At 38.2% G+C, this 26,732-nt stretch overlaps 1 protein-coding gene across 3 annotated transcripts in view; it reads right to left on the minus strand.

The window, feature by feature from the left end:
* Positions 1 to 26,732, minus strand: part of DCDC2C (doublecortin domain containing 2C) — a 196,257-nt gene that overhangs the window by 48,866 nt on the left and 120,659 nt on the right. For all 3 annotated transcript variants that reach the window (XM_036752674.1, XM_036752673.1, XM_036752672.1), the window contains exon 11: positions 15,914 to 15,955. In XM_036752674.1, coding sequence (XP_036608569.1) covers positions 15,914 to 15,955 — 42 coding nt within the window. The remainder of the gene's footprint in view (positions 1 to 15,913; positions 15,956 to 26,732) is intronic.

Here is a 26,732-nt window from a genome sequence, read left to right on the forward strand (position 1 = left end):
AAGAGGAAAAACCAAAGCAGTCAGAGAAATAGGATGAGAACCAATATAATATAGAATCATGCTACAGAAGAAGAAACCTCAAGAAATGGGAGCAGGGATGGTGAACAATATCAAAGGTGGCAGAGGGTTCAAGAAGAATGAGGATAAAGGAGAGGCCACTGGACTTGATAACAAGTCACACATCCAAATCTTTACCAAATCTTCTCATTTCTATCTCTACCTCCCTCATATACACCCCCTCCTTTCCTACCCCTGACACAGGTATCAACCTTGTTCAAGCCCCTGTTACCTCTTACCTGGATGACTCTGATAGTTTTCTAATTGGTCTCCCTAGCTCGAGTCTCTCTCTACTTCAATTCACCCTCCATTTGCCTATCAAAGTAATTTTCCAAAAGTTCAGGTCTGACTATGTCACCCACCTACCACTCAAAAAAAAAATCCAGTAGTTCCCTATTATATCAAAGATTAAATATAATCTCCTCTGTCATCTAAAGCTTTTAATAATCTAGCCCCTTGCTCCACTCCCAGTTTTTTACACTTTACTTCTCTCATATAGTCTATAGCATAGCCATACTGGCCTACTTCTTGTTCCTTACACTCAGCAGTCCATCTCTCACCCCTGTGCCTTTCTATACTGACTCATCCTTCATACCTAGAATGCTCTCCTTGCTCATATCCACACCTTTACTATCCTGGGTTCTTTCAAAACTCACCTCAAATCTTACCCTCTCCAAGAGGCCTTTTCTGGTCCCTTTCACCCCAGCTGTGATCTCACATTCCATTTACTCTGTGTGTATCTTCTATGTTATTTTCATGTTGTCTTCCATATTATAATATGAGTCCTTTGAGGATAGGAAATATTCTTTACCTATCTTTATATTCTTGGTGTAATAATAAATAGCTGGTAACCATACAGAAAGTTCAGTTTCAGGAGAATGGTGGATATGAAAGCCAGCAAGGAGTTAAATGAGTGAATAGGTAGAAAAATGGAGGTAGAGTACTACTACATTGGCAAAGTTTGGCAGCCTAAATATCCAGCACAGAATCTAGCACATAGTAGGTGATCATTTAATATCTATGGAAGGAAGGAGGGGAAGGTTTAAAAATAGGGAGGAAATAAGAGTGGATTACAAGGTTCAGTAAGTTTTTGTGGATTTAGGAATCCAAATTTGCTGAAAACTAGATGATGGAAACCAGTTGAGAAGGAAAGATTGAAGATGTTGACCAGGGTGAGATAAATGAGAAAGAATCAACTCTCTTAAGAATCAGAAATACGATCTAGGGTTGATATAGATAAGTTAGCTCTTAGGAGGAAAAAGGATGGCCCTTCCTCTGAGACTAGGGAAAAGATCCAACTACCGGAATAGGCAAAACCTAAGAAGGGAAAGCAAGAAGCCACCCCCACCAAAAAGAAATATCCTTGAAGTTACCAATGACCTGAACAAAGGGAATCTGTCTAAATCTGCAGGGTCAGATTTATATCAAAAGATGCTGAAAGATCTGTCCAAAATCAATCAAAAGGTACCATTATATAGCCCTAAGAACTTCTAGCAGACAAGTGATATGACTGAAGGTTGGAGGAAAAGTCATACAGAACACCTATCCTTCAAGAAAGAGGGGGGAAGAGACATCCCTGGAAATTGGGGACATGTCACTTTGAGTTGTGTTACCAGAAAGAGAAAAATCATAGGGCAGTATCAAAAAACATTATGATTGAAAGTCTTTGAAAACTCACAATTTGAGAGCAAATACCAACATGGCTTTGTTAAGGATAAATCCGGCCAGATTAATCTAATGAGATAAATTAATTTCTGAGATAAAATGGTAGATTGATGGAAAAACAATACCTCTAACTTTTCTCTAAGAACTCTTTTGATTTGCTCCTAAAATCAAGAAAACAAGGAATTTACACTTGAGGGCTTACTTTTAAAAAACATAAGAATGATTTCTGAGTTCTGAAATCTTTGTAACTGACTAGCCACATGAACTTAGACAAGAACCTCTCTGAGGCTCGCTTTCTCCCTCTGCAAAATGATAGGATTAGATTCTATCATTTCAAAGTCCTCATTTCAAAATTCTACTAATCTATCATCATTTATATATTAAGTTCTTATTGTGTACTCTATAGCAATGAAATCACAGGTCCATTCTTTATTCTCTATCCTACTGTGTACTTGGTACTGTGGGGTGTGCATGTGTGTGTGTGTATATGCATACAGACATACACACACATATAGATATATACACACATATTCGTATGTATATACATACATATATGTATGTCATGTATTCACGTGTATATATTGTGTGCATGTGTACTGTGTGTATGCATATGCACATTATATATAATAGTAATTAAATTGATAAAAAATAATAAAAATAAAAACATGGGAAAATGTTAAAACTTCTATGAATATATGTATGCATGTGTGTACATATTATGTTTTAACCCATTTTTCCATGTTTTTATTTTATTAATTTGATGGGGGGAGAGAACCTGAATTGTGACTTGATTTGGTATAGGAAATCCCCACTACCAATACAGAATGGCAACTGCTATGCAAATTAATGTCTTAGAAAGTTGCCTGGGGGCAGCTAGGTAGCGCAGTGGATAGAACTCAGCCCTGAAGTCAGAAGGACCTGAGTTCCAATCTGGCCTCAGACTCACTAACTTTGTGGACCCTGCTCAAGTCACTTAACTCCAATTGCCTCCAAAAAAGAAAGAAAGAAAGAAAGTTGTCTGGGGACGCTGAGGGGCTACATTAATTTGTCCAGAGGCATACATGTATCAGAGACAAGACTTCAACAAAGGTCCTCCTTATTCTAAGGCCAATTGTCCATCCACTCAAGCCTCTAAGGGCTTGCTTTAAATAACATATACCTTTCTTGGAAAAGTCACCTGTGCATCAAATGGAGTCATTTTTCCATTAACCCAGTGCATTTGAAGTTCTGCATTCTCATTTCTGATTCATCCTCATTTAGAAAAGTTTCCTAACAATCAAGTCTCTGTCAAGTAGTTAATGATCTGTAATATAAACATTTATATGTATCAGGAAATCTACTACATCAAAGACCTTGGATAAATTGTCATGTTGAAAGAAAAATGACCTTTTCCTATGCCTTCCTTTACAACGTATCTATTTCATAATTTTCAAACCTGACCTATGGCAAAGTCTGAATTAAGAAAATTTTCCACCAGAGGAGGAAGCACCATAAATTAAGTGTATTCATCCCAGGGGCAAACAGCACAAAACTTGCCCCAAACTAGGGGAGGGAGAAAGAGACCCCAGGACACAAGATTGTGGCTAAGGAAAGAAGAGAGAAACCCGAGCAAGGTGAGGGAGGAGTTCACAGTAGCTTCCTATTTTAATTAATTTGTCCTACTAAATAGGTGCTAAACTCTGCTTAGCTTGCTTCTACTCTGTGCAAAGGTTCCCAGCACCCTCTAAATTCATCACCTTGGAGCAACGCCCACAGTCTCCCTGCCCTAGTTTTGATAGTATAGGTATTTACTATATGTGTCTGTTTCTATAGAGAGAGAATATATGTATGGATGTGTGGGTATGTGTATTTATTTATTATATATTCATATATATTTATATGTGTTTCTATACAAATTACATCTATATATATATACACATATACACACAGGATGTCCCAAAAGTCTTAGTGCAATTTAAAACTTTAACACACACATAGATGAGGTGCAGCTTGGTGGAAGGGATAGATAGTTGGCCATAAAGCCCAAAAGACATATATATGTGGTGTGTATGTATATATGTATGTATGTATATATGTACATATACATATATACAAATACTTGGTGGGGGGTGGGGGTTTGGTGGTCATTTGTTTTTTTAACAGGAGAAGCAGACTATGTGATTTGAGTCATCCAGCCTGCTCTGTTAATCAGATTCAATAGGCCTGGAAGCCAGCTGCTATTCTAACACAACTTATTCATTAGGTCCAAGTACACAGGTTACGGTTAGCCAGACGGATGAGATAAATGCAAGGATCTCTGTGCACAAGGTCTTCCTCTCGGAAGAATGAGCACTCCATTTGGGCTAATCACAGACAGGAAATGAAACCAAAGCATAATTTAAAAGCATCTTCATGCCAACATCCTCCAGAATAACAAAAAAAAATCCTAATTTTGGAAAAAAAAATCCACGTTCAGGCTATGCCTACAATATGTTCATCAAATTTTAGGTGTGTTTCTGAATGACTATAAACAAGCAGCTCACATTTCCTGCAGCCACTATGGCAGTTTCTAAAGGACAGTCTATTTTTCATTCCAGCTTAATGGGCCAACAATGTAATCTGCTTTCATAAGGCTACTTTTTTGCACAGGCCTAGAGTTTTTTTCCCCCTTCACCTTCAAATATCAATATAGACAAACCCTAATGATTAAAAAATGGGAAAATGAATGCCTTGGCTGGGGTAGGATATTATATGGCTCCATGTTATAGAATCTTGGTGCATTCTGAAGAGCAGAGAGAGACCCCCAGTCCCTGCTTACCACAGCGCTGCTATTTCTCATCTTGGCTTTCTCTGGGGGGAAGACTGCCAAGTTCATAGAAGATATGTGCAATGAAGAAAAAGGGCTCCTGAAAAATCTAATTTGTCAATTCTGAGTGCCTGTGGACCTTCAAGCCTCTTTCCGCCTCATGTTTCTGATTTTCTTTTCCTCGAAACTACTCAAGGGAAGGAATTTTTTTTCACCAAAATGTGGCTGTCAATTTAGAGAAACCAAGTAATCAATTCACCTAAAATACCCTCCCAGAGTGGGATCCAGCCTGCCTATCCAAACTTCTCATAAGCCACACAAGTCGCAAATTTGAAGGATTTATTTCTTTTCATCTCTTACTAAAAATTCTATTTTAGGTTCCAGTGACATGTCAGAAACCCGAAACCTAAGTTGTTTGGTCCCAGGAACATAAATAGTTCTCTGTGTGTGCACGTGTGTGTGTACGTGTGCATGAGTGTGTATGTGTGCGTGTGCCCACGGGCACATGTGCACGTGTCCATTGGATTGGGCTGGACCTTTGTTACCCTTGCTATGCAATCTCCCAGGTAAGGAAACTTCCTGAACTAATGCAAGACAGCACTGTCTCTGAAACCTCAAGTCTTAGAGAAGCCGCTAGGTGGCACAGTCGCTAAGATGACCTGGAGCAAGGAAGACCTGAGTTTGAATCCCACCTCAAACACCTGCTAGCTGTGTGACCCTGAGCAAGTCACTTAACCTCAGCCTGCCTCATTTTCCTCATCTATAAAATGGGGGTAATGATAGCACCTACCTCCCAGGGTTATTATGGGGATAAAAAAAATCAGATAACATTTTATTATTATTAATATTAACATTAGAAGGTTGCCTTGAACACTGAGTGGTTAAGGTCCTTAACCAGGGGATCACACAGCCAATACATATCGGAGGCAGGACTTAAATTCAGGTGTTTCAAGCTTCAAGGCCAACTATCTATCCCACCACCAAGCTCTATGTGTGTATGTGTGTACATGTATATGTGTAAATACATACATATATGTATATTGTATGTATGTATGTATGTATACATATACATGTATAGTTGTTTTTCAATCATTTCAGTCATGTCTGACTCTTCATGACCCCAGTTGGGTTTTCTTGGCAAAGATACAGGAATAATTTGCCATTTCCTTCTCCAGCTCATTTTACCAATGAGGAAACTGAAGCAAAGAGGGTTAAGTGACTTGCTCAGGGTCACACAGCTATTAAGTTTCTGAGGGCAGATTTGAACTCATGGAGATGAGCTCTAGCCACTGTGCCACCTAGCCACCCAAATATGTGTGTGTTACATAGATAGATAGACAGACAGATAGATAGATACAGATATAGATACATACACCCATATATACATACAGAGAGATATGAAGGCATGTGTATGTATATACAAATGTACATAAGTACAGACATATAGATACATGGCACTTATGATTTCATAGGTATAAGCAACTCTCAGGGTAGAAAGTCCTTCCACCAATGCTGACCTCTAACACATAGCCTGGAAATGCTGCCTGGAGCAGTGAAAGGAAAATAGGACACAGGTAAACTGTCAGAGGCAGAAGCCTGAACTCAGGTCCTCCCCATATCAAGACTGGCCCTCTACCCAAGCTGCACCTTAAAAGATCCAAATGACTGAAAATGTTTCATGTTTCTATCATATGGTAGGTATCAGGTATCATATTTCTAACTAGATCTCTGCTTAAGTTTTGGCTTAGACTTTTTCGAGAGTCAAGGTTTATTTTCCTACGCATTAAAAATGGCATGACCAACCCACTGGATCCCAGGAATGGGTCAGAGGAGAACACGACGTTTATATCAGGCAGATGTGGGTGGCCAATGCATTTTTATTCAAAATCTGGTGAGCTATAGTTTGGGTTGTTCAATGAAAACAATGTTTGAATACAAATCTGACCGTAGGTGCAAGTGGCTAAAGGAATATGAGGATATTACTACTCAGTGGAATTAGGAATATGAATTCAGCTACCCTCAAAGAAGACAGGATAAACCCGACTAGACTAAAGCATCTCCTATAAGTCAAAAAGTGGGCATTGAGGTGAATTAAAGTACTCTTTCCATTCCCCTGTGCCCTATTCTAACTCCTTGGATATAACAAATTGGTCACAACATTCTAGAAATATTTTAATATGCAATATACACACCCCACCCCAGTGATCCTAGAGGAATTTCTTAATAGGGGTATATTCAATTTCCATATAGACAGAATACTACTATGGTCCTATACATGCTTTGACATGGGTTAAAATAGATGACCGAGAGTGACAGAAATGTGTTGGTCTAGTTACAAGGACAGCAGCTAGGTGGGTGCAATGGTTAGAGAGTTGGGCCTGAAGTCAGAAATACTCATCTCCCTGAGTTCAACAGACACTTACAGGCTATATGAGCCTGGCAAGTCACTTAACCCTGTTTGCCTTAGTTTCCTCATCTGCAAAATGAGCTGGAAAAGGAAATGATGAATCACTTTGCCAAGAAAACTCCAAATGGGGTCGTAAAGAGTCATACACGAATGAAATGACTGAACAGCAACAACTGTTACATGGAATTTTCAACAAATACTCCTATACATAATGAGTCGGGAAACTTTGATCTGTGACAAGTATGACCATACCTCTGCTTATTTAATCTAGTTTCCTAAAATTAGAGGTAGGTGGGAAGGTAAGGAGATACTCTAAGTCACATGCCCTTGCCCTCCTTTCGTCAAGATCAATTCTAATGCTTTTTATGTGTATACTACTTTGAAATGTATTCCAATTTTACATCCATTACCTTATACAGAACACAAATTATCAACCCCATTTTACAACTGAAGAAACTGAGGATAAATTGCACAAGTTCCTAGAATCACAGGGTATAGTAAGTAGTAGAACAAGGAGAACCTAGATCACCTAGTGGACTTTTAAGTCCACAGTTTCTTTTCTCTAAAGAGGAGTTCCAGTGGTAAAAAAGTCAGGTTCAAATGCCAATGATGACCCTTACTAGCCCTTACCAGAACATATTTCTTTTGCTCTAAGATGGCAATGATATCTTCACTATCTACCTCATAGATAGGTAGAGAGTTGTTGTGAGGGAACTGCTATGAAGTCCAGGGTGTTATTTTTGTTTGTTTGTTGTTGTGGTACTGACCATTTTGAACAATTGACATGCCACACAGATTTTGCTGCAATGGAGCACTCTCTTGTGCTACTAGATGTCCCACTCATGCCAGTTCAATAATGCAGCATCATTTAAGTAGTTTAAATATCTTACAGCTGAACTTTGCATAGACTTCTATATTATGTACCATTTTGAACTTTCGAGGGAAAAATTTTATGAATAATTTACATAATATCCTAAGTCTGAGTAATGGAATTCATGTCTTATTTTTCTGGTGACTTGTAATCTCTAAGACTTTCATTACTTAATACTTAATTCACCAAGATCCCACTTAGCATTATCGATGACTTACACTTAGCTTTTTGAGTCTCCTACCTTGATCAATATTGACCTTGCTTCTAAAGGAAGTCATAAAATACTTAGCTGTGGTGACAGGATAGTATCAAGATAATAAAAAGAGGGAAATAGTAAAGATATTGTGCAGGCAATGAATTTTAAAAATCAATACAGGGATCAATGTCGCTATCATTTTTATCACAAAAATCCTAAGCCAGAGACAATACTCCATCACAAAGAAGCCTGGTTTTATTGGCAGTTCTGGCAATGCTAATTAAATGGAAACCCTCTACTGACTGACTGATAAGGCATCCAAGAAGAATAAATTATTGTTATAGGCTTTTGTATATATTTTAATTCACTAAGTTGCTGTAACCAACTTTTCCATCAGTATTGGCAAACACTGGAAAATTTTCATTTATTCACTCCATCACCATGTCTTTATTGACTGTCTATTCCATGCAGAATGATGTGCTGGGCAATGGGAGAGATACTAAGATCATGAATGACCTTTTTCTAAACATCATCCTTCTTGAACTCCCTGTGATTTTTGACACCGTTGACCATCTCCTCCTTCTGCATACTGATTTCTCTTGGTTTCACTCTCAGCTATCTGGTATCCTTGTCAATCCCCTTGACTAAATCATCATATTCTTCCCTGTCTACTAAGTGTGGACAGCTTACAAGGCTTCATCCTGGATCCTCTTATCTTCTCTAATCCCCATGACTTCAATTACCATTATTATATAAATGGCTAACAAACCTAGAATGGTAGCCTTAATCTCTCTCCTGAACTGCAATCTTGTATTACCACTACACATCTGTAGGCATTTCAACTCAACATGTCCAAAAAGTTGCTCATCAGATGCTCCCTCAAATTCATTCCTCCTCCTAAGTTCCCCATTTCTATTAATGGCAACAAAATCCTTCCGGTCACCTAGACAAACTTGAAATCATTCTTAACTCTCCTACAAACCTCCTATCCCATCAATTACCAAGTCTCACCAATTCTACCTTTGTACCATTTCCTGTACCCACCCCCTTCTCCACACCCAGAGTCTCTACCTTAGTGGAGACTCTCATCACCTCTCAGAAGGAATATCTAAATGACCTCCCAGTTAGCCTCCATCCTCTTCCTTTTGCCATCCATCCTACACACAGCTACAAAATTAATATTTCTAAAACACAGGTCTGGCTATTTCACCCAACTAATAAAAAAAACATTCAGTACTCCTACGAAATACAAAATCCTCAACCAGATTTCTATGGGCTGGAACAAATTCCAACTTTCAGAAAAGTAAAAAAACTGAAACATTTCTCTTGCTTAGAAAAGGCACCAAAGAATGAATGAAAAACTGGAAGTAACCTACATGTTCAGCATTTGGGGAACAATAATAGCTAATAATTACTAGCATTTATATAGTGTTTTAAGGATTGCAAAGTACTTTACAAATATTATCTCATTTTATCCTTGCAACAGCCCTGGTAAGTAAGTGTTATTATTATCTCTGTTTTACAGATGAGGAAACTGAGGCTCAGAGAGGTTCAATAACTTGCTCAGGGTCACATTGCTACTGTCTGGGGTGGGGCTTTAACTCAGGTCTTCTTGACCCCAGGTCCAGCATTCTATGCCAAGTGCCCCTCAACTTCCTGAATGTCTGAACAAATCAATTGCGTGAAATTAAAAAAATATGAGGGATAGAAAGACATTAAAAAACACAAATACAAGAAAACAAAACAAAGAAAGCAGAACTAGAATAGCACAGTATAAGCCTATAGTAGAAAAATAAAAGGTTTTCATGTATACAGTGATAAATGTAAGCAGATCCAGAGAGGCAATAGATTGGATTAGTTCTTATGGTATATTTTGTATACTAGAGCATAATTTTTTAATGCCAAAGTATATTTTGTTGTGAATAGGTCTGTGTATATATTCAAATTAGTTTTTTATTCATTTTTAAATTTGTAACAAAAACATTTTTAACTAAGAAAAATAACACAGCACGTATTTTAAGACTTCAAAAACCTATGATTGATTTCCTCAGTATGAGAACTCATTACACAGATGGAAGTTTAGTAGATGGTGTTGGAGAATAACTGTGGCCAAAAATGTTTTCCTCCCAAAGTCAACCTTGTTATAAGGTTCTCTGTACTTAGTAAGTCAAGTCAAAAAACATTTATTAAGGACCTACTATGAGCCAGGCACTATATAAAGGTGGAAAGCCCATCCACAAAGTCTTTTCTTCTAATCAGGGGCTGACAAAGCTTGGGCTCCACTGGTACTTCAAAAACCCTGGGTGATTTGCAAACTGTGATGAAACATCAGGACAGAAATTTAGTCTGGAGAACTTCCCAGCAATAACTCATTTCCTGTTAGATGAGGGAAATTCATTGCTGGTGATTTTTTTAACAACACACATAATACTAAGCAGGGGTCAGGAACCTGTACAAAGAAATTCAGTAGCCAAAATCTTGGGATCATCCAGTATTCCTCATACTAAAATCCTTGCTTTAAATCTCCATCTTAGGTGTAATTGTGTGTGTTGTGTCTTTTGTATATGTATGCATGTTGGAGTAAGGGAAGAAGAGGAAGCAGATTAGGAAAGAAGCTTTCCTGAAGGGGATGTTTCTATGGCACTGAAGAGAGAGTGAAAAGCAGAGATGCAACAAGCATTTTTCATGTCCTGGGCAATATTCACAAAACATACCAGGGACAAGCTATAATAAAAGCACCCTCAAATCAATCTTTTAAGACAAATTCAGTTTGGGAAGATGTAACAGCAAGCACCCTGGCATACCCAGGAAGGCCTTCTAGCACAGGCTCTTTGATCTACTTTTCTAAAGGCAAACATTAAAAGGGTCAACAATCTTACTTTAATCATATTCACTAGTTCAGGGGAAGGGTCAGCACCCTGAACATGGAGAAAATACAAGCAGAGAAATTAGTACAAAGATCAACAGACAGGACTCCAACTGTCTGAACAAAGTAATACAACCACCTACACACACCATTAGATGGGGGAGCACTAATATCTGAGTAGTCGGGGCAGGGGGGGTCTTAACAAAACAGCTACTCAGAGTCCCCCGTCTAGGGAATCAAAAGGTCCTTCTCATGAATAACCTCCCAAAGCAAAATACCAACCTCATAATATATATACACTTCTCAGAGCCAGATGGTATTACAACCCTTGTGACTCAGCGCCTAATTGGATTAGTACCAAAAGGTGTGAAAGCCTTCCTACAAGCAAGACTCCCCTAAGCAAGCTTCCTTTTAGGCAAGTTCCTACCCCAATGGGCTCTATGTGACTCAGGATGTGATGGAACACATGTGGTCACATAGGCCTATTAATAGACAAGAAAGATCTTCCTATTCCACTAATATTACAGAGGGGACCAGGAAACAGAGACTCCAGAACACAGGAGGTCTACTCCACTCAAGAGTTAGGAAAGCTCAGCCTGGTGTGAGGCTATTAGTGAGGACGAATCAAGAGCCTTCATGTCCCTCAATAGTTTAATTATTCCTTCTAATGAGGTACTAAACTAAGTTATTTCTTTTCTACTGAAGGAATGTAAATGTTGTCAGCATCCTCTCTGTTTGGATATCCAAGGTCAATGCCCCACTCACGCCACCCTAGCTACAGTTCCAGTGAACCATCAGGGCTAGAAAGCCAGTTTGTGAAATAAGAGACTACAAAGGCTAGTATGAAACATAAGAGTTAATAAGCACCCCAAAGAGTTTGTGAAGAAAGATCAGGGCCAAAGACTGATCCCATTCCCTGGGAGAGTCTCCCTAATAAAAAGGGGAGCCATATGAGGAATCCTGGGTTCTTGTAAAGTACACCTCAACAGCTAAGGAACCAACTTACCCCTCTATTTATCTATTCACTCCTTTTTCATAAAACTGATACTGTCTGTTCCAGTTTAGATACCCAGAACTACTTGATCAAGAATTTCTCCGGATCAATAAAATTGAATCAGGAATTTGTCAGCTCATGCTTGGTATATCACGATGTGTAGGAGAAGATATACAAGACTCACCACTTCAAGTATGTCTCCCATTAGTCCTAGAGCAAATAACCTGGAACCTACAATCAAGAATGTATCTCAATGCTTCATCGCTAAAGCATTCAAGGCCCAAATCTGAATAAAGACCAGAGAGGAGGTACCATCAGAACAAGAGGCACACAACTATACACTTAGACACAAAGTAACTTTACTCAAAGGACAAGGCTCACTAATTGGCACAAGTAATTATCACCATTGCTTCAAAGTCATCTTTTATCATTCCTCAAAGGCAAGGGTCAAATCTTTATTTCCATCTCCAAGTATGATGCAATGGAAAGGCCACTGAACTTGAGAGTCAAGAGGACCTGAGTTCTAATCCCAACCATGCTACTTCCTACATATGGAACCATGGGTAAATACTTAAATTTCTCTGGGCCTCAGCCTCCTAATAAAATTAAAGGGAGTAGGTAGCCTAGAAGACCTATAAAGGTCTCTGTTAACTGTAAATCCATGATCCAATGATCCGAGCCTTTATTCCCCCAATTATGTCCCTAGGACACTTAGACTATTATTATATACATAGAAGTTACTCAATAAATGTTTAGTGTTCAATCCTAAAGATGAAAAATTTTTTGCTATAGTCTCATTCCTGTGTCTACATATTTAATATATTTTGCTTTGATTTCATTTTAATTATCTTTAATATCATCATGAAACTTGCAAAAAGTAACTCTAAAAGGTAATATAATGCTTCATACTTTCATGCTCAATGCAAATGCTAAAATCTTAAATTATGGGGCTTTATTACCTAATAGTATGCACATGATTAATCAGAATTATAATTGTTTTCTTAGCTTTGGCAAGAACTTTTTATAATTCACATTTCATTCCTATTATTTTTCATACATAACCTGGTACCTTTTGCAATGTCTCTCAACACTTGGAAGTCAGAAATGATTTATATATAAGAACATTAACTATCATAGAAACAATTGAATATCCCAAAATATTCCTAATGTTCTTTTGTTAGCAAATGTTCTAGCTGCTGAAGGTGACAGTCTAACATTAAGTACAATACTTTAACTTTGGGATTCATCCTTCCAAGTCTTAGCTCCCTGCAAAGCCTTTTTATAAATATGTAAGGATAGCATATATGAAAACCCTTCATAACCACAAAGTACCATATAAATATGCAATTATTATCATTACCATTATTCTCTTCACTTTCATCAGCTATAAAATGGAACTCCACTTAATAACTCTCGAGATCAGACTCGTTCACAATAATCAAGTTAAATATTTGCTACCAAGTTGTCAAGCTGTAGTTTTCTATGCATTAAGAGAGCCATGAATCTGCTGACGGACCACAGAAGAGCATCTGAAACACGTGAAGCCAGTAGTAGTTTGGGCTCAAAAACAGTTCCACTAATAATACAATTTGTTTTGAAGGTTTTGTGAGTTTTATCTATTGTCAGTGGTGATGGGTTGAGTTTTTTGTTTTTGTTTTTTTGTTTAGTTTTTAGTTTTTTTTAGTTTCTGCTTAGCAATTTTCAAGCCAATTCAACTGGATATAATGTACATTTTGAAATACATCAAAAAATAAGAATTTTTAAAAGTATGTTTCATATTGATTCAAGGTGTTTATTCTACTTCAGGAGGTAATTTTTAGCCTCCATATGTCAAAGAGCTATAATAGTTTAAGATGCTACACAGACAGGTAATGAAAGATTCATGACCAACAAATCGTCAGATCAACAAATATTTCTTTATGGTGAGGCTACTGTGCATGATGCACAAAGAGTGGGCTAAGGGATTAGGGAGGAGGGACAGAAATGAAATGTACTTAAGTATATAGTACAAACTCCAGAAGAGCTTACCATTTAGTTGATATCAAGATAAATTCTCCTATACCTTCTTTTTCAAAGAAAGAAGGACAACTTCATCAAAATTTCTGATTAATAGATAGCTACTGTACCTATCTTATACAACTTATCCACTTCCCCTAAAATTTCTTCAGTTATTCAATAAGCATTTATTAAGAGCTACTTTGTGCCAGACACTGTGCTAACTTCTAGGGAGACAAAGAAAAGCAAAACAAAGCAAAACAAGACAGATTCTGCTCTGAAGGAGCTCACAGTTTAGTGTATAGCATATAATGTTCTAAAAATCACATTCCCATTAAGGATCTCCTTTAATCCCCGCAATGACCTTGTGAGGTAATCAGGGCCAGTATTATCTTAATTTTACAGAGGAGAAAACTAAAGCATAGAAAGTTTATAATTACTTTCCTAAGGACACTGAGTAAGTTAGTGGAAGAACAAAAACTAGACCCTGCTGTCTTCTCTCTGATCATGGTCCAGTTCTCTTTGTAGTGCCTCCCACTTACTAAACATGTGTTTGTATGTGTATATATGCGTATGTATATATGTATGTATGTACACACAAATATATGCATATACACATATGTGTATATATGTATGTGTATATACGTGTATATGTGTATGTTTGTGTATATGTGTGTGTGTGTGTGTGTATATATATATATATATATATATATATATATATGTAAATGGAGCCAGGAAATAATACTATGTTTTAGTTCTGTGACAATAACCAAAAATGTCAACAAAAAATCATAAATAAGTATGATTATAATTTTCTGAAATAGTACTACTGACTAGGCTTAGGGGAGGAAAGGGCAAAGTACAGGGAGAAGATAATTATCATCACCTTATTATTAAATAAGTCCCTGTTTCAGTTTCATCAGGTTCAAGGTTTCCTGCAGAACTGCTCGAAGCAGCATTTTAAAAACGGAAATCTGCCCAGTGTGTTTTTAATCTACTGCTATAGAACATAGCTACCTAGCTGCAGCCATCATCCTCCCCCAAGGGTACCATAACCCCTGAGAGCTATATGGCAATCTATTTCCCAAAGCTTAGTCCATTCAAATGCCCTTAGCATGATGGAGAGTTCTGGAGTTCAGGTTTTATGACTACCCTAAACATGGCTACCACAATGATGGGGATCCCATCATTGGGACTATTACTCCATGAGATGCTGAGCTTGGGCATAACTTATGGTGATGGCTGTTTAATGCACTATGTAGGAAGGTTTCCACTTTTCTGCTTTTCATTCCCCTTCAGAGTGAATTGGCCTGCCCATTTTAAATGCTTTAGCTTTCCTTCAAGTTCACTTGCTAATTCAGGAGAAACCAGATGCCAGATTTAGGATGAAAGTGCGGAAGATTATACACATAATGTGTTCCTGGCTATTGTCAGTCACCCACAGATTAACAACAGCAACAACAACCACAAAATAATCATAATGATAATGTATTTGGTTCTGTTACAGAACATAGCTACCTCACTAGAGTTATCATCTTCTCCCAATGGTACCATAACCTTTATAACATATAATATGTAATATGAATATTGAGTATTAGTACTATCATCATCATCATCATCATCCTCCTCAAAATGCTTTTCTGGATCTGTGATTTCATTGGTATAGGAAACTGCCCATAAAGAAAGTCCTTCCACCAAAGCAGATCTTCAACAGTTCTACACCTTTATCTTAGAGAATTCCCCAGGGCACTAAGCAGTTTAGTGATTTGATCAGGGTCACAACCTGGTCACTGTGTGTGACAAAAGTGGGACTCAAACCCAGATTTTCCTGATTTTAAGGCCGTCTGTCTATCTGCTATAGTCCACTATATAATAATTAAGACAGTTATAATCATGAGAGCAATGAGAAAGATACTAGTGATAATAACAATGGCTCAAAATTATAGCATGCTTAACTCTCACAAAGTGCTTTTGTAGATATTACTCCATCTGACTATTCTACCATATACAGTTTAGAAACCCAAATCCCCCTCTTCAGTAGAGGAGAAACGAATCTGCAGAGTGCGTGAATACAAACCTTTCTTTCAATCTCTTCATATGCTCTTTCTTCTTCTGTTTCCTGTCACAGAAAAAAAAAAGTAGCAATCAACTATCTTGCAAAAGGTATGTTGGAAAAGGAGCAAAAGTTTTTATTTATTTATAAACACACATACACACACACACACACACACACACACAGCTTTCCTTTCTGTTTTCCCCTTGGGGATAGTAGAGCATTGACTATTTTTTCATGGCTCTGGTTGATCCTGCCCTTGCTACTGTCTGACCTCCTTGTTCTTGTTTAGTCCTTTTCAGTCACATCCTGGTCTTCATGACCCCATTTAGGGTTTTCTTGGCAAAGATACTGAGTGGTTTTGCCATTTCTTTCTCTAGCTCACTTTACAGATGAGGAAACTGAGGCAAATAGGGTTAAGTGACTTGCCCAGGGTCACACAGTTAGTATCTGAGGTTGGATTTAAACTCAGGTCTTTCTGACTCCAGGCCCAGGGCTCATAGCTGCCCTGTCTGACTCTTAGAACATTTTCTTCACTCTTCATGTTGCAAATACCCTTCCCTTCCTCTTCCATTCCTGATTGCTACTTAAACATATTTTTGAGAACTCTTTAACGATGAAATTTATTTCTAGCACTTCCAGTCCTACAGGGACTCTCAACCCTAAAATCAATGAGAATTTCAGAATATAGAAGTGACCTGGCTATAGATGTCTTCACATCCCTCCAGGAGTGTTGTAAAATTCCCAAGACAAAATTAAGTTTAAGTACATATGTATATGTATGTATGTGTCTGTGAGGGTATATACATATACATACATATACACATCCACATGCACCATTTTTAGAAATGGAAGGAAAAGGTACTTCAAAAGCCACAAATTCAAGTCCATTCAGTAAATATTTACAGAGTACATACTCTGGGCATCACCCTGTAGCAGATTCTATGGAGGACACAAATGATGAAAACCAACACAATTTCAACCTCAAGGAGTTCATGATCTAATAGAGGGGACACAGGTACACCAATAGCAACTGTGTAAGAGAAAATAAATTGTGCCAGAAGAAAAGTAAAAATTAAGTGAGCTCAGAGGAAGGATGGATCACATCTGTTCGAGGAAATTCAGGGAAGGCTTCATAGCAAATGTAAAGCTTGAACTGGATGGGTAGGCTGCTTTCCCCTGACACTGGAGAATCCAATAGAACGTTTGAGCTGTCCATCTGGCCTCCCTCTCTTGAATAGGCAAAGATTAGTGGGGCTTCAGGGGAGGGACAGTACTATAGGATCTAGAGCTGGAAGACATCATAATATCATAGATTTAGAGAAGAAAAGAATCTTAAAGGTCCTCTAATCCAACTCCCTCATTTTAAAAATGAGGAAACTGAGACCCAAAGAGTGATTTGCCCAAGCCCATATCATGATTTGGACCAGGGTTCTCTTATCCCAAATATAGTGTTCTTTTTTATTACATCACAGTGCCTCAGGAAAAGAGAATAGCATGAACCAAAGCATGGAGCCAAGAACGCAAGGAGTGTGTTTGAGCCATTCAGATTCATGAGAGTATATAGAATTCAAAAGGGATTAGTGAGAAACAAATCTAAAACCAATACCTTTACCTTTCCAAACTCACCCCTCTGCTTATCTTCCCTATTTCAGTCAAGTCTTTCAGGTTTGTGACCTTTTTTTATTTATTCCACATATCCAATCAGTTGCCAAATCTTGTCATTTCAACCTCTATAACATCTCTTACATCAAACTCCCTCTGTACTGACAGCCACCACCTTCATTCATCACCTCCTGCCTGTACCATGACAATGGCCTTCTAATGGTCTAGCCGAAGCCTCTTCCCTCTCTGATCAATACTCCACATTGCTGCCAAAGTAACCCTCCTTAAGTGTAGATGTTACCATGTCACTCCCCACATTGGGCAAGTCACAATCTCTCTAGGCCTCAGTTTCCTCAACTGTAAAATGAAGAGTTGAATTGGATGACCAATAGTGTCCTTTCCAATCTAAAATTATAATCCTGTTGTAGAGGGGATCGAATTCCATGGCATAAGATTTTCCTCATCATTGGAGTCTGATTATTCAGTGATCAATACCTGCATGATGGGTGAGCTATTGAGAGCTTGGGAAGAGAGAACTCTTGAACAACTTCTCTACAAGTCAGCTTTTCCCCAGAGTCATTCATCCAACTTGTCTGTCTGTCTGTCTGCTGTGTATCTCTCTCTCTCTCTGTATCTCTCTCTCTCTGTGTATCTCTCTCTCTCTCTGTGTATCTCTCTCTCTCTCTCTCTCTCTCTCTCTCTCTCTCTCTCTCTGTCTCTCTCTCTCCCCCCCCCGTAAAAATGTGCTGCTTGCTTGTTAGTTCAATTTCACAAATATCTACCTTTTCTTACATTCTGCAAAGTCAACAAATCTGAACACAAAGAATTAGAGGCTAACGAATTTCATCTCCTTTTCCTCCAATTTGTTTTCATGCATTCAATTAAATTGAAATTGTGTGTGGTTAATGCAATTAGAAATGAGTAAAAAAGGAAGAAACACAAATGTTTTCATTTTTATTACCTCACAGTTGTGTTGTTCAAATCAGTTAATTAATGAATGCTGATAACATTCAATTCAGAAGATGAAAAAAAGTGAATACTCACTTTTCCTCAATTTGAATTCCTCAAGCCCAGAGCACTATCAGAAGTTGCGAGGACGGGGTAATTCAATACTGAAGGCATTTTTTTTTATTTTTTTGGAGCAGGGAAGGCAGGGCAATTGGGGTTAAGTGACTTGCCTGAGGTCACACAGCTAGTAAGTGTGTCAAGTGTCTAAGGCCAGATTTGAACTCAGGTCCTCCTGACTTCAGGGCCAGTGCTCTACTCACTGCACAACTTAGCTGCCCCAAACTGAAGGCATTCTTAAGGTGAAAAGGTATCATGTGAAAAAATAAGGACTGTGTTTACTTCTCTAACTTCCGAAAAAAATCATTGTACTTTACCTGTGCCTGTGTTACAGACATACAGAGTAGTCAAAAAAAAAAAACACTTGCTGTTAGGTCCTGCTTTTTCTGATCACAACCTGGACTCCCATTTCAATAGTTCCTTTCTTCTGTAGAGCTTGAATATTGTCAAAGAATGACTGAACTGAAACATCTGGCTGACTCATTAGAAACATGATAAATAAATAAAAATTATCATCGTGGCACAACTCTACATGGTAGTTGTCATTATAGATCCATTGTACGAGTAAGTTGGGTGAGTTAAGCAACTTACTCAAAGTTGCATAAATCAATTTAATAAATATGTAAGTTTTCTCAGTGAAATACAAGCTTCTCACAGAAAGATACCAATTCCATTCTTGTCTTTGTAGCTGCAGAGACCAGCATAGTGCCACATAGCTCCTCAAATAAATCTATGATCTCATCGGTTTGGATGCTTGCTGCATAATGCACACAGGAAGTCTTATCTGCCTGTGCCTGTGTCTTCTCATAGTTCATGACAGGTGGTTCAACAATTGTACTTGAGAACATTCTCCCTTACTCCTGACATTGTGAAGACACCAGTGGGGCACTCAAACTGTCCATGTGTTACTTCTCTAACCAGAAATCCAGCTCCTCTTCTCTTCTTATCATACATTTTTCTGACATTATCTCTTATTCTTGATCTTCTTTGAAGTTCCTCAATGGTTATATGTTTCTCCTACCTACCATATACCTTTCCTTCACCTTTTATACCTTCAGAAATGGTTGTGTTCCAAGCCTTGAAGTCACGTACCACCACCGATAAAATATTGGTTTGAAAAGATGAGTCTTTGTTTCTGGAATGTAGTTTCCTTAAAGCAATCTGCTCACTGGCTCTTGTGTTTATTCTGGCACCAATTTATCATCTCTTTATACTATCCATCCCAGATAGATATATACATACACACACACACACACACACACACACACACACACACACATATATATATATACATATATATTATATATTATATATACATATATATTATATATATATATGCTGTTGGCTAAATTCTGTAGGTTTTTCATCTAATTTTATGCCATCATCTGGGTAATATATGTTCTTCATCCACTTGATCTTTCCTGGGTGGATGGCCAGGCAAAACTCTCTTCAGGCATTACAGATTATTCCCAGGAGGCTCCACAATGCTCTAGGGTTTGTTGCTACTAGCACAATGTCATCCGCAAACAAAAGCATGTGGAGGACCTACACTGAGAGTGGGCAGCTAGATTATACTACTTCCTATTACTCTGAGACCTTACTTCTTGCCCTAATGATTGGTAGGAAATCCCCCTTCAATTAGGACTACCATTCTGGATTTCCTCCACCCAGTGGCAAACACTTTTGTTGAACATAGATATCCCTCTTTTATACCTCTTCTGATATTTACGATAAGCTGTTGGTGTTCTGCGGTTCTTTACAACCCCATTTGGGGTTTTCTTGCCAAAAATACTGCAGTGGTTTGCCATTTCCTTCTCCAGCTCATTTTATAGATGAGGAAACTGAAACAAACAGGATTAAGCGACTTGTCCAGACCCACACAACTAGTAAGTGTCTGAGGCCAAATTTGAGCTTAGGTCTTCTGGACTCAAAGCCCAGTGTTCTATCCATTGTATCACCCAACTGTCCAAATTTATGATCAGAGGGTCATTGAATTCCTGATGTTATATCTTTCAAGTAAACTTAAATGATTATGATGTAGGAATGAAAGATACCTTGGAAGAGGTATTTTGCTCTATTGAATTAAATGGGATTTTTTCTATAATCAACAAAATAAATCTTTCAATAAATTGCATGATAGTAAAGTTGAGTTTGATTATTTTATATTACTCATAAAAGACTGCCTCTTTCCTACTAATATCTTCGTCAATTATGGCTCAGATTCATGTAGAAATGAGTCTCATAAAGACTCACATAAGGCATCTTGCACATAGTAGGTTTGCTGAATTGAATAGCTAGGCATTGTGGGAAATATTTATTCTTAAAAAAGGGTAGACAAGGTCCCTCTTTCCATTAATTCAGTCAGTCAAAAAAATCTTTATTAAACATAAATATTAAACATTCGCTATTTTCAGAAAATTATGCAAGACAATGAGAGAAATATACCTACTCTTGTGGAACTTGCAAGTATCATCATCATTATTGTTACAGGAGAATAAGACACAAACATTGGGTCACACTGCAGTACAAAATGTGCCCAAGAAGTGCTTTGTGAAGGTTATTACCACTAGGGGATGTGGTTCAGAATTAGATTTATGGAGGAAGTATCCCTAGAGCTGGCTTTAAAGGATAGGTAGATATCCAGCAGGCAAAGAGGGGAGCAAGGGGACACTCTGGGCCTCAGAAACAACATGAATAAAGATGAGCACAAGATTTGTCTGGAACAAAGAGTCCACTTTGGCTAGAGTATACAGTGCATGAAATAGAATGTTATAAAGCTAAAAGGGCATGATTGTGCCCTATTGTGGAGGTCTCAAATTTTAGACACAGGAGTTTGAACTGTACTAATGGGGAGTCACTAAAAAAGAATAATAGGACCAAACCCATGCATAAGGAAAATTAATATGGCACTGATATGAAGATGGAGTAGAAGAGGAAGAAACTAGAGGTGGGAAGACCTATGAGGAAACCTTGTACCAGAGTGGTAGGAGTGCAGATAGAAAGAAGGAGACAGATGTTAGAAGCGCTACAAGGATGGGATCAACATGAACTTGACAACTGATTACGAATGAAGGGTAAGGAGAAATGTAAGACTCAAAGACAACTCCAAGGTTTTAAACACAAAAGACTGAATACACCAAGAACCACTAACAAAGACAGTAGAGCAAGAAAAAAAAACAAAAAATAGTTTAGAGGGAAAGATTTATAAGCTTTGTTTCAGAGTGGAAAAGTTTTTGGTATATTTGAGATATCTAAGTGCAGGCAGTTGGAAACATGGAGCAGCTTGGTGATGCAGTAGATAGAGTGCTGGGCCTGGAATCAGAATGACCTGAGTTCAAACCTGACCTCAAATACTAGTAGCTGTGTGATCCTGGAAAAGTCACTTAACCCTGTTTGTCTCAGTTTCCTCTTCTATGAACTGGGGATAATAATAGCACCTACCTCCCAGAGTTGCTGTGAGAATCAAATGAATTAATAATTATAAAGTGCTTAGCACACTGCCTGGCACATAGCAAATACTACATAAATATTAGTTATTATTATCTTCATCATAATTATCATAGATTTAGAACTGGAAGGGACCTTAGGGCTGATCTAGAACAACTCCATCATTTTAGAAATAAAGAAACTAAAGTCCAGACCATCTAAGTGATTTTTCCGAAGTCATATATATATCATGTGGCATGGCCAAGATTTGAACCTAGTTCCTCAGATTCTAGATTTTGTGCTCTTCTCACAGTACTACATTGCTACCACAATAGATCTGGACCTTGAAAAAGCTAAGGGGTAGAAATACCAATTTGGAAGTCATTTACCTAGCAGGGACTGCTGGGGTAATGGGAACGAATAAGAAAGTGGAGGAAAAGAATATGAAGAGAAAATAAAAGGAGCCTGGGGACAGAGCCTTGGAGGACACTCACCTAAAGATGTCAGAAAGAAGATTAATAGGCAGAAAAAGAGGCAAAGAAGGGGAGAGTTCAGAGAACCAGAGAAATAAATTAACTCTGACGCTAAGAGAAGAAAGAGCATCCCAAAGGAAGAGTAGTCTGCCATTGTCAAATGTCTGAGTAGCCTAGAGCTTTGAGGACTTGGGCGGGTAAGTGGGGGTGGGGAGAGAGAAGACCATTGGTTTCACTATTGACAAACTATAAAGGAGCAATATTTAGTGGAATGATGGGACTAGAAACCATGAATGCATTAGACTGAGGATAGCAATGAGGAAATCAAGGCAGTGCGTGCAAATGATTTTTTCAAAAAGGCATTTGATAATAAAAGACTAAGTGGAGTTGAGAGATGAGACAGTGGTTGAAGGGGTTAGACAGATCAGAGGGACTGTGAGAAGGAACCTGTGGAGAAAGGAGGAATTGAAGATGTTTGAGAGAGGAAAACTGATTAATAGGACAGAATCCTAGAGAGAGAAGATGGAAATGAGATCAAGGGGACAGGGAAAACAATTAATCTTCAGAGGAAGTTTGGATACCTGTCTATTTTTAAATGTATTTATTTATTTTTACTTTAAAACATTCAGTTCCACAAGCTTTTGAGTTCCAAATTTTCTCCCCTTCCCTCCCCTCTCCTTTCTCCTCCCCAAGACAGCATGCAATCTGATACAGGCTCTACATTTTCACATTAGTCGTGTTGTAAAGAAGAATTATAAACAATGGAATGAACCACAAGAAAGAAAGCAAAAAAGAGACTGAGCAAACAGTATGCTTCCGTCTGCACTCTGACTCTGTAATTCTTTGTCTGGATGTGGATCATTTTCCATCATGAGCCTTTTGGAGTTGTCTTAGGATACCTGTCTCTTCTGTGACAAGAAGGAAGGATAAAAAGACTGGGTGCTGATACTAAGAAGTTTTAAGTGAAGGAATCTAAGGTTCTGCTAGATGGTTTCAGTTGGTGAAATGAGCTAAACCATCTATTAAGTGTAGGGATTGTATGTTGTACTTGGGGACTTGTAAACAGAGGGAAAAATTTGGAAAAGTTGTTCAGGATAATGAAATAAGGAGTTGATAAGAGTAGAGTAGGACTGTCAAGAAGCCTATGGCAGGAAAAACCATTGTTGTGCTTCAACTACAAAAACTAATGACTAACCTACCCAAAACCCATTGCAGTTGAGGGGCCAGCTAAGGTTCGCACCTTAAATCTGCATTGGACAAAATAACTTCAGTTCCACTATTTTCTCCAGCATGCTTAGCAATCCAATAGTTACTGTTGTTCAGTCATTTCCTCTTTGTGATCCTGTTTGGGGTTTTCTTGGCAAAGATACTGGAGTCATTTGCCATTTCCTTCTCCAGCTCATTTTACAGATCAGGAAACTGAGGCAAACAGGATTAAGTAACTTGCCCAGAATCACACAGCTAGTAAGTATCTGAGGCCAGATTTTAACTCAGGTTTTCCTAATTCCAGGCTCAGTGCTCTAGCCCCTGTGCCATCTAGTTGCCTTGCAACCCAGAAGTAGGAATGGAGAAATCAATCGCTTGGAATTACCCTGGGAACAAACATACATCATGCTCAAACTATGACTTCCCAGTCATCTCCACATAATATCTATATCCCACCAGAACCTTGAACTCTGTACATCAGCTGCTCCTGGGACTCCAGAGTCTGATAAGTGACCTTTCTTTCTTGCCAAGACCCAGGCCTTCAAGCCCCTTCCTGACTATTCCTACAACATGCTGCGGAATCTGTTTACCCCTCTTCCTCCTTTTCAGTTCACCTTTGTGCGTTGTCTTCCCCCATGTGAATGTAAGCTTTTTGAGGACAGGTCTTGATTTGCTTGCTTACATCTGCATTTCCAATGCACAGTGCCTGGTACATCCTTTCTCTCTATATATATAATATACAGTTGAATGGGCAGCTTATTGAGTTAGCCCATCAACATAACTTGAAGAACAGCAGATGGACAATGAGCTGAGCCCAGAACAGAGTAGGAGGGAAAGAATGAGATGGATTGCTTTGGGAAACTGTCCAGTGCATTCGATGATCACAAGCTGCTTGTTACCACAAATATATGTGTGTGTGTCTGAGTGTGTATATGTGTATATATATATATATATATATATATATATATATATATATATATATATATATGTATATATGTGTATGTGTGTGTGTATATATATATATATCTTGACACCACTAATCTTCTGGTGATGTTCTAGATGTTCTAAAGTAATAAAACATGGACCACCATGACATGAGAGAAACCAAAATTACAAATAACTCAAATGAAAATGCAAAGATGCATGGTGGAAATAACCAGGTTGTGTCATGCAACAATGATTTAGACTAGAGAAGCGGATTAAAAGACTTTATTAAGGGTGTGTGTCACCAGTAAAGGAGATGGAGCAGCTATGTAATGTCAATGAGAAACAGTAGATGGAACAGCCAAGTGGCATGCTGGAAGCCCTGAAATTCTAAAGGAATACTAAAGAGAAAGGCTTCCAGTGCTAGGTAGATAGCATATAGAGAATTTTGGGGGGAAATCCTCATGAAGATTATCTCCATAGGGTCCAGTTAGGGAAAAGGACATGGATGGTCTCTTTCTAACAGAATACCAGATAGGCATTTCATTTTATTAGCATACCAGAGATATTGCTCTCCTATCATGGAAGATGGTTGGTTTTTGGTCTCATATTCAAAAGTAAAAGACCAACCTTAAGAATCTTAGAAATAAAATAAGGAAAAAATAATATCCCAAGAAAAAAAATTCTAAAATTCTCTATCTATTTAAATAAAGCTATGTTTCGTCAAGAGCAGATCTTCACTGAAGGAAACAATTTGGTTTCATCATTTCATGGAATCTCACAGGAATTCTGTCAGTGACACACTGATGAGACTAAAATGCCTGGATTGGTAGCACAACTTTAAAAGATACAGACACATCAAACAAAACCATAAAGTATATGGTGAATTAGAAGTCTTTACACTTGCTTCTACTGCCACCTACAGAGCATATCCAATTCAGACTCAGGATGTCAGCTCCATTTACGCAGCCCTCTGTAACCACAAACCTAACTAAATATAGGACACTGGAAGGGAAGGACACTGGAGATCATCTTGTTAAACCCCCTCACCTTAAAAAGAGGGAAACTTCAGCTCAGAGTGGGAAAACGATTTGCTTAAGGTCACAGAGGGAGTGAGCAGCAGAATTAGTGTATGGGCCCATTTTTTGACACCAAAGCTGATACCTCAGTACACTACCTCCCTACATCTGTGCTAGACCACTAAGCCTGCAGGGATATTTCACCCATCCTGACTAAACAGGATGCAAAGGAGGGAGAGGGGACATAAAGAACAAGACCCAGACACAGTTGCTTGACCTTGAGTTTACAATCCAGTAGGAAACGTGAGAACATGGACGTGTACAAATACACTGTTATATAAAATAAATGATAAATGCCTAAGGAAGGAAAATCAGTGAACCCAACAGTCCTAAGACAGGGATGGCTCATTAGTGATGAGGGAAGCTCAAGGAAGACCACTGTAGATGTGTTATATTGGATCTGTGTCTTAGAGGATTTCTACAAAGATGGAAGGGGAAGGATTTTCAAATATAAGGAATAGCTTTGAACAAAGACATAGCCATGAAATACAGGAAAGACAGGTTGATGCTCATTAGTGAAAGGCTATGATTGCCAGGCTAAGGACTCTGGTTTTTATTCAGTAAGAATCACTGGAGGGTTTTGAGCATTACAGTTGCAATAATCTGGTCTGTGCGTTAGCAGGATAAATCTGGAAGGGGTGTAAATGACAGATTGGAGGTGGGGAGAGACTCTGGACAGAGCAACTAATTCAAAGAGAAAATGAGTCCAGGTGAGAAATAATGAGGACCTATGCTGGAATGATGACAGTGGGAATGGAAAGGAACAAATTCTAGAGATCTTTGGGAGATAAAATTGGCAGAACTTGACAAGAGATTGGATGAAAGTGGTAAAAAAAAAATAGGGACAATTCATCCAGAAGTTTTGATTGTGTGTAAGTGGTTGAAAATGATAACAATAGTTTCACAGATAATGTATATTTTAAGAAACAAAATCTGAGATTATTCAGAGAGGAACATAGTATGGGAAATGGTGAATCAGGAATACCTGGGTTTGCATCCTTCCTCAGATACTTACTAATGGTATAAATCTAGGAAAGTCACTTAACCTCTCTGTATTCATTTCCC

This window comes from Trichosurus vulpecula, chromosome 3 (genome assembly GCF_011100635.1).
Source record: "Trichosurus vulpecula isolate mTriVul1 chromosome 3, mTriVul1.pri, whole genome shotgun sequence".
Lineage (NCBI taxonomy): Eukaryota > Metazoa > Chordata > Mammalia > Diprotodontia > Phalangeridae > Trichosurus > Trichosurus vulpecula.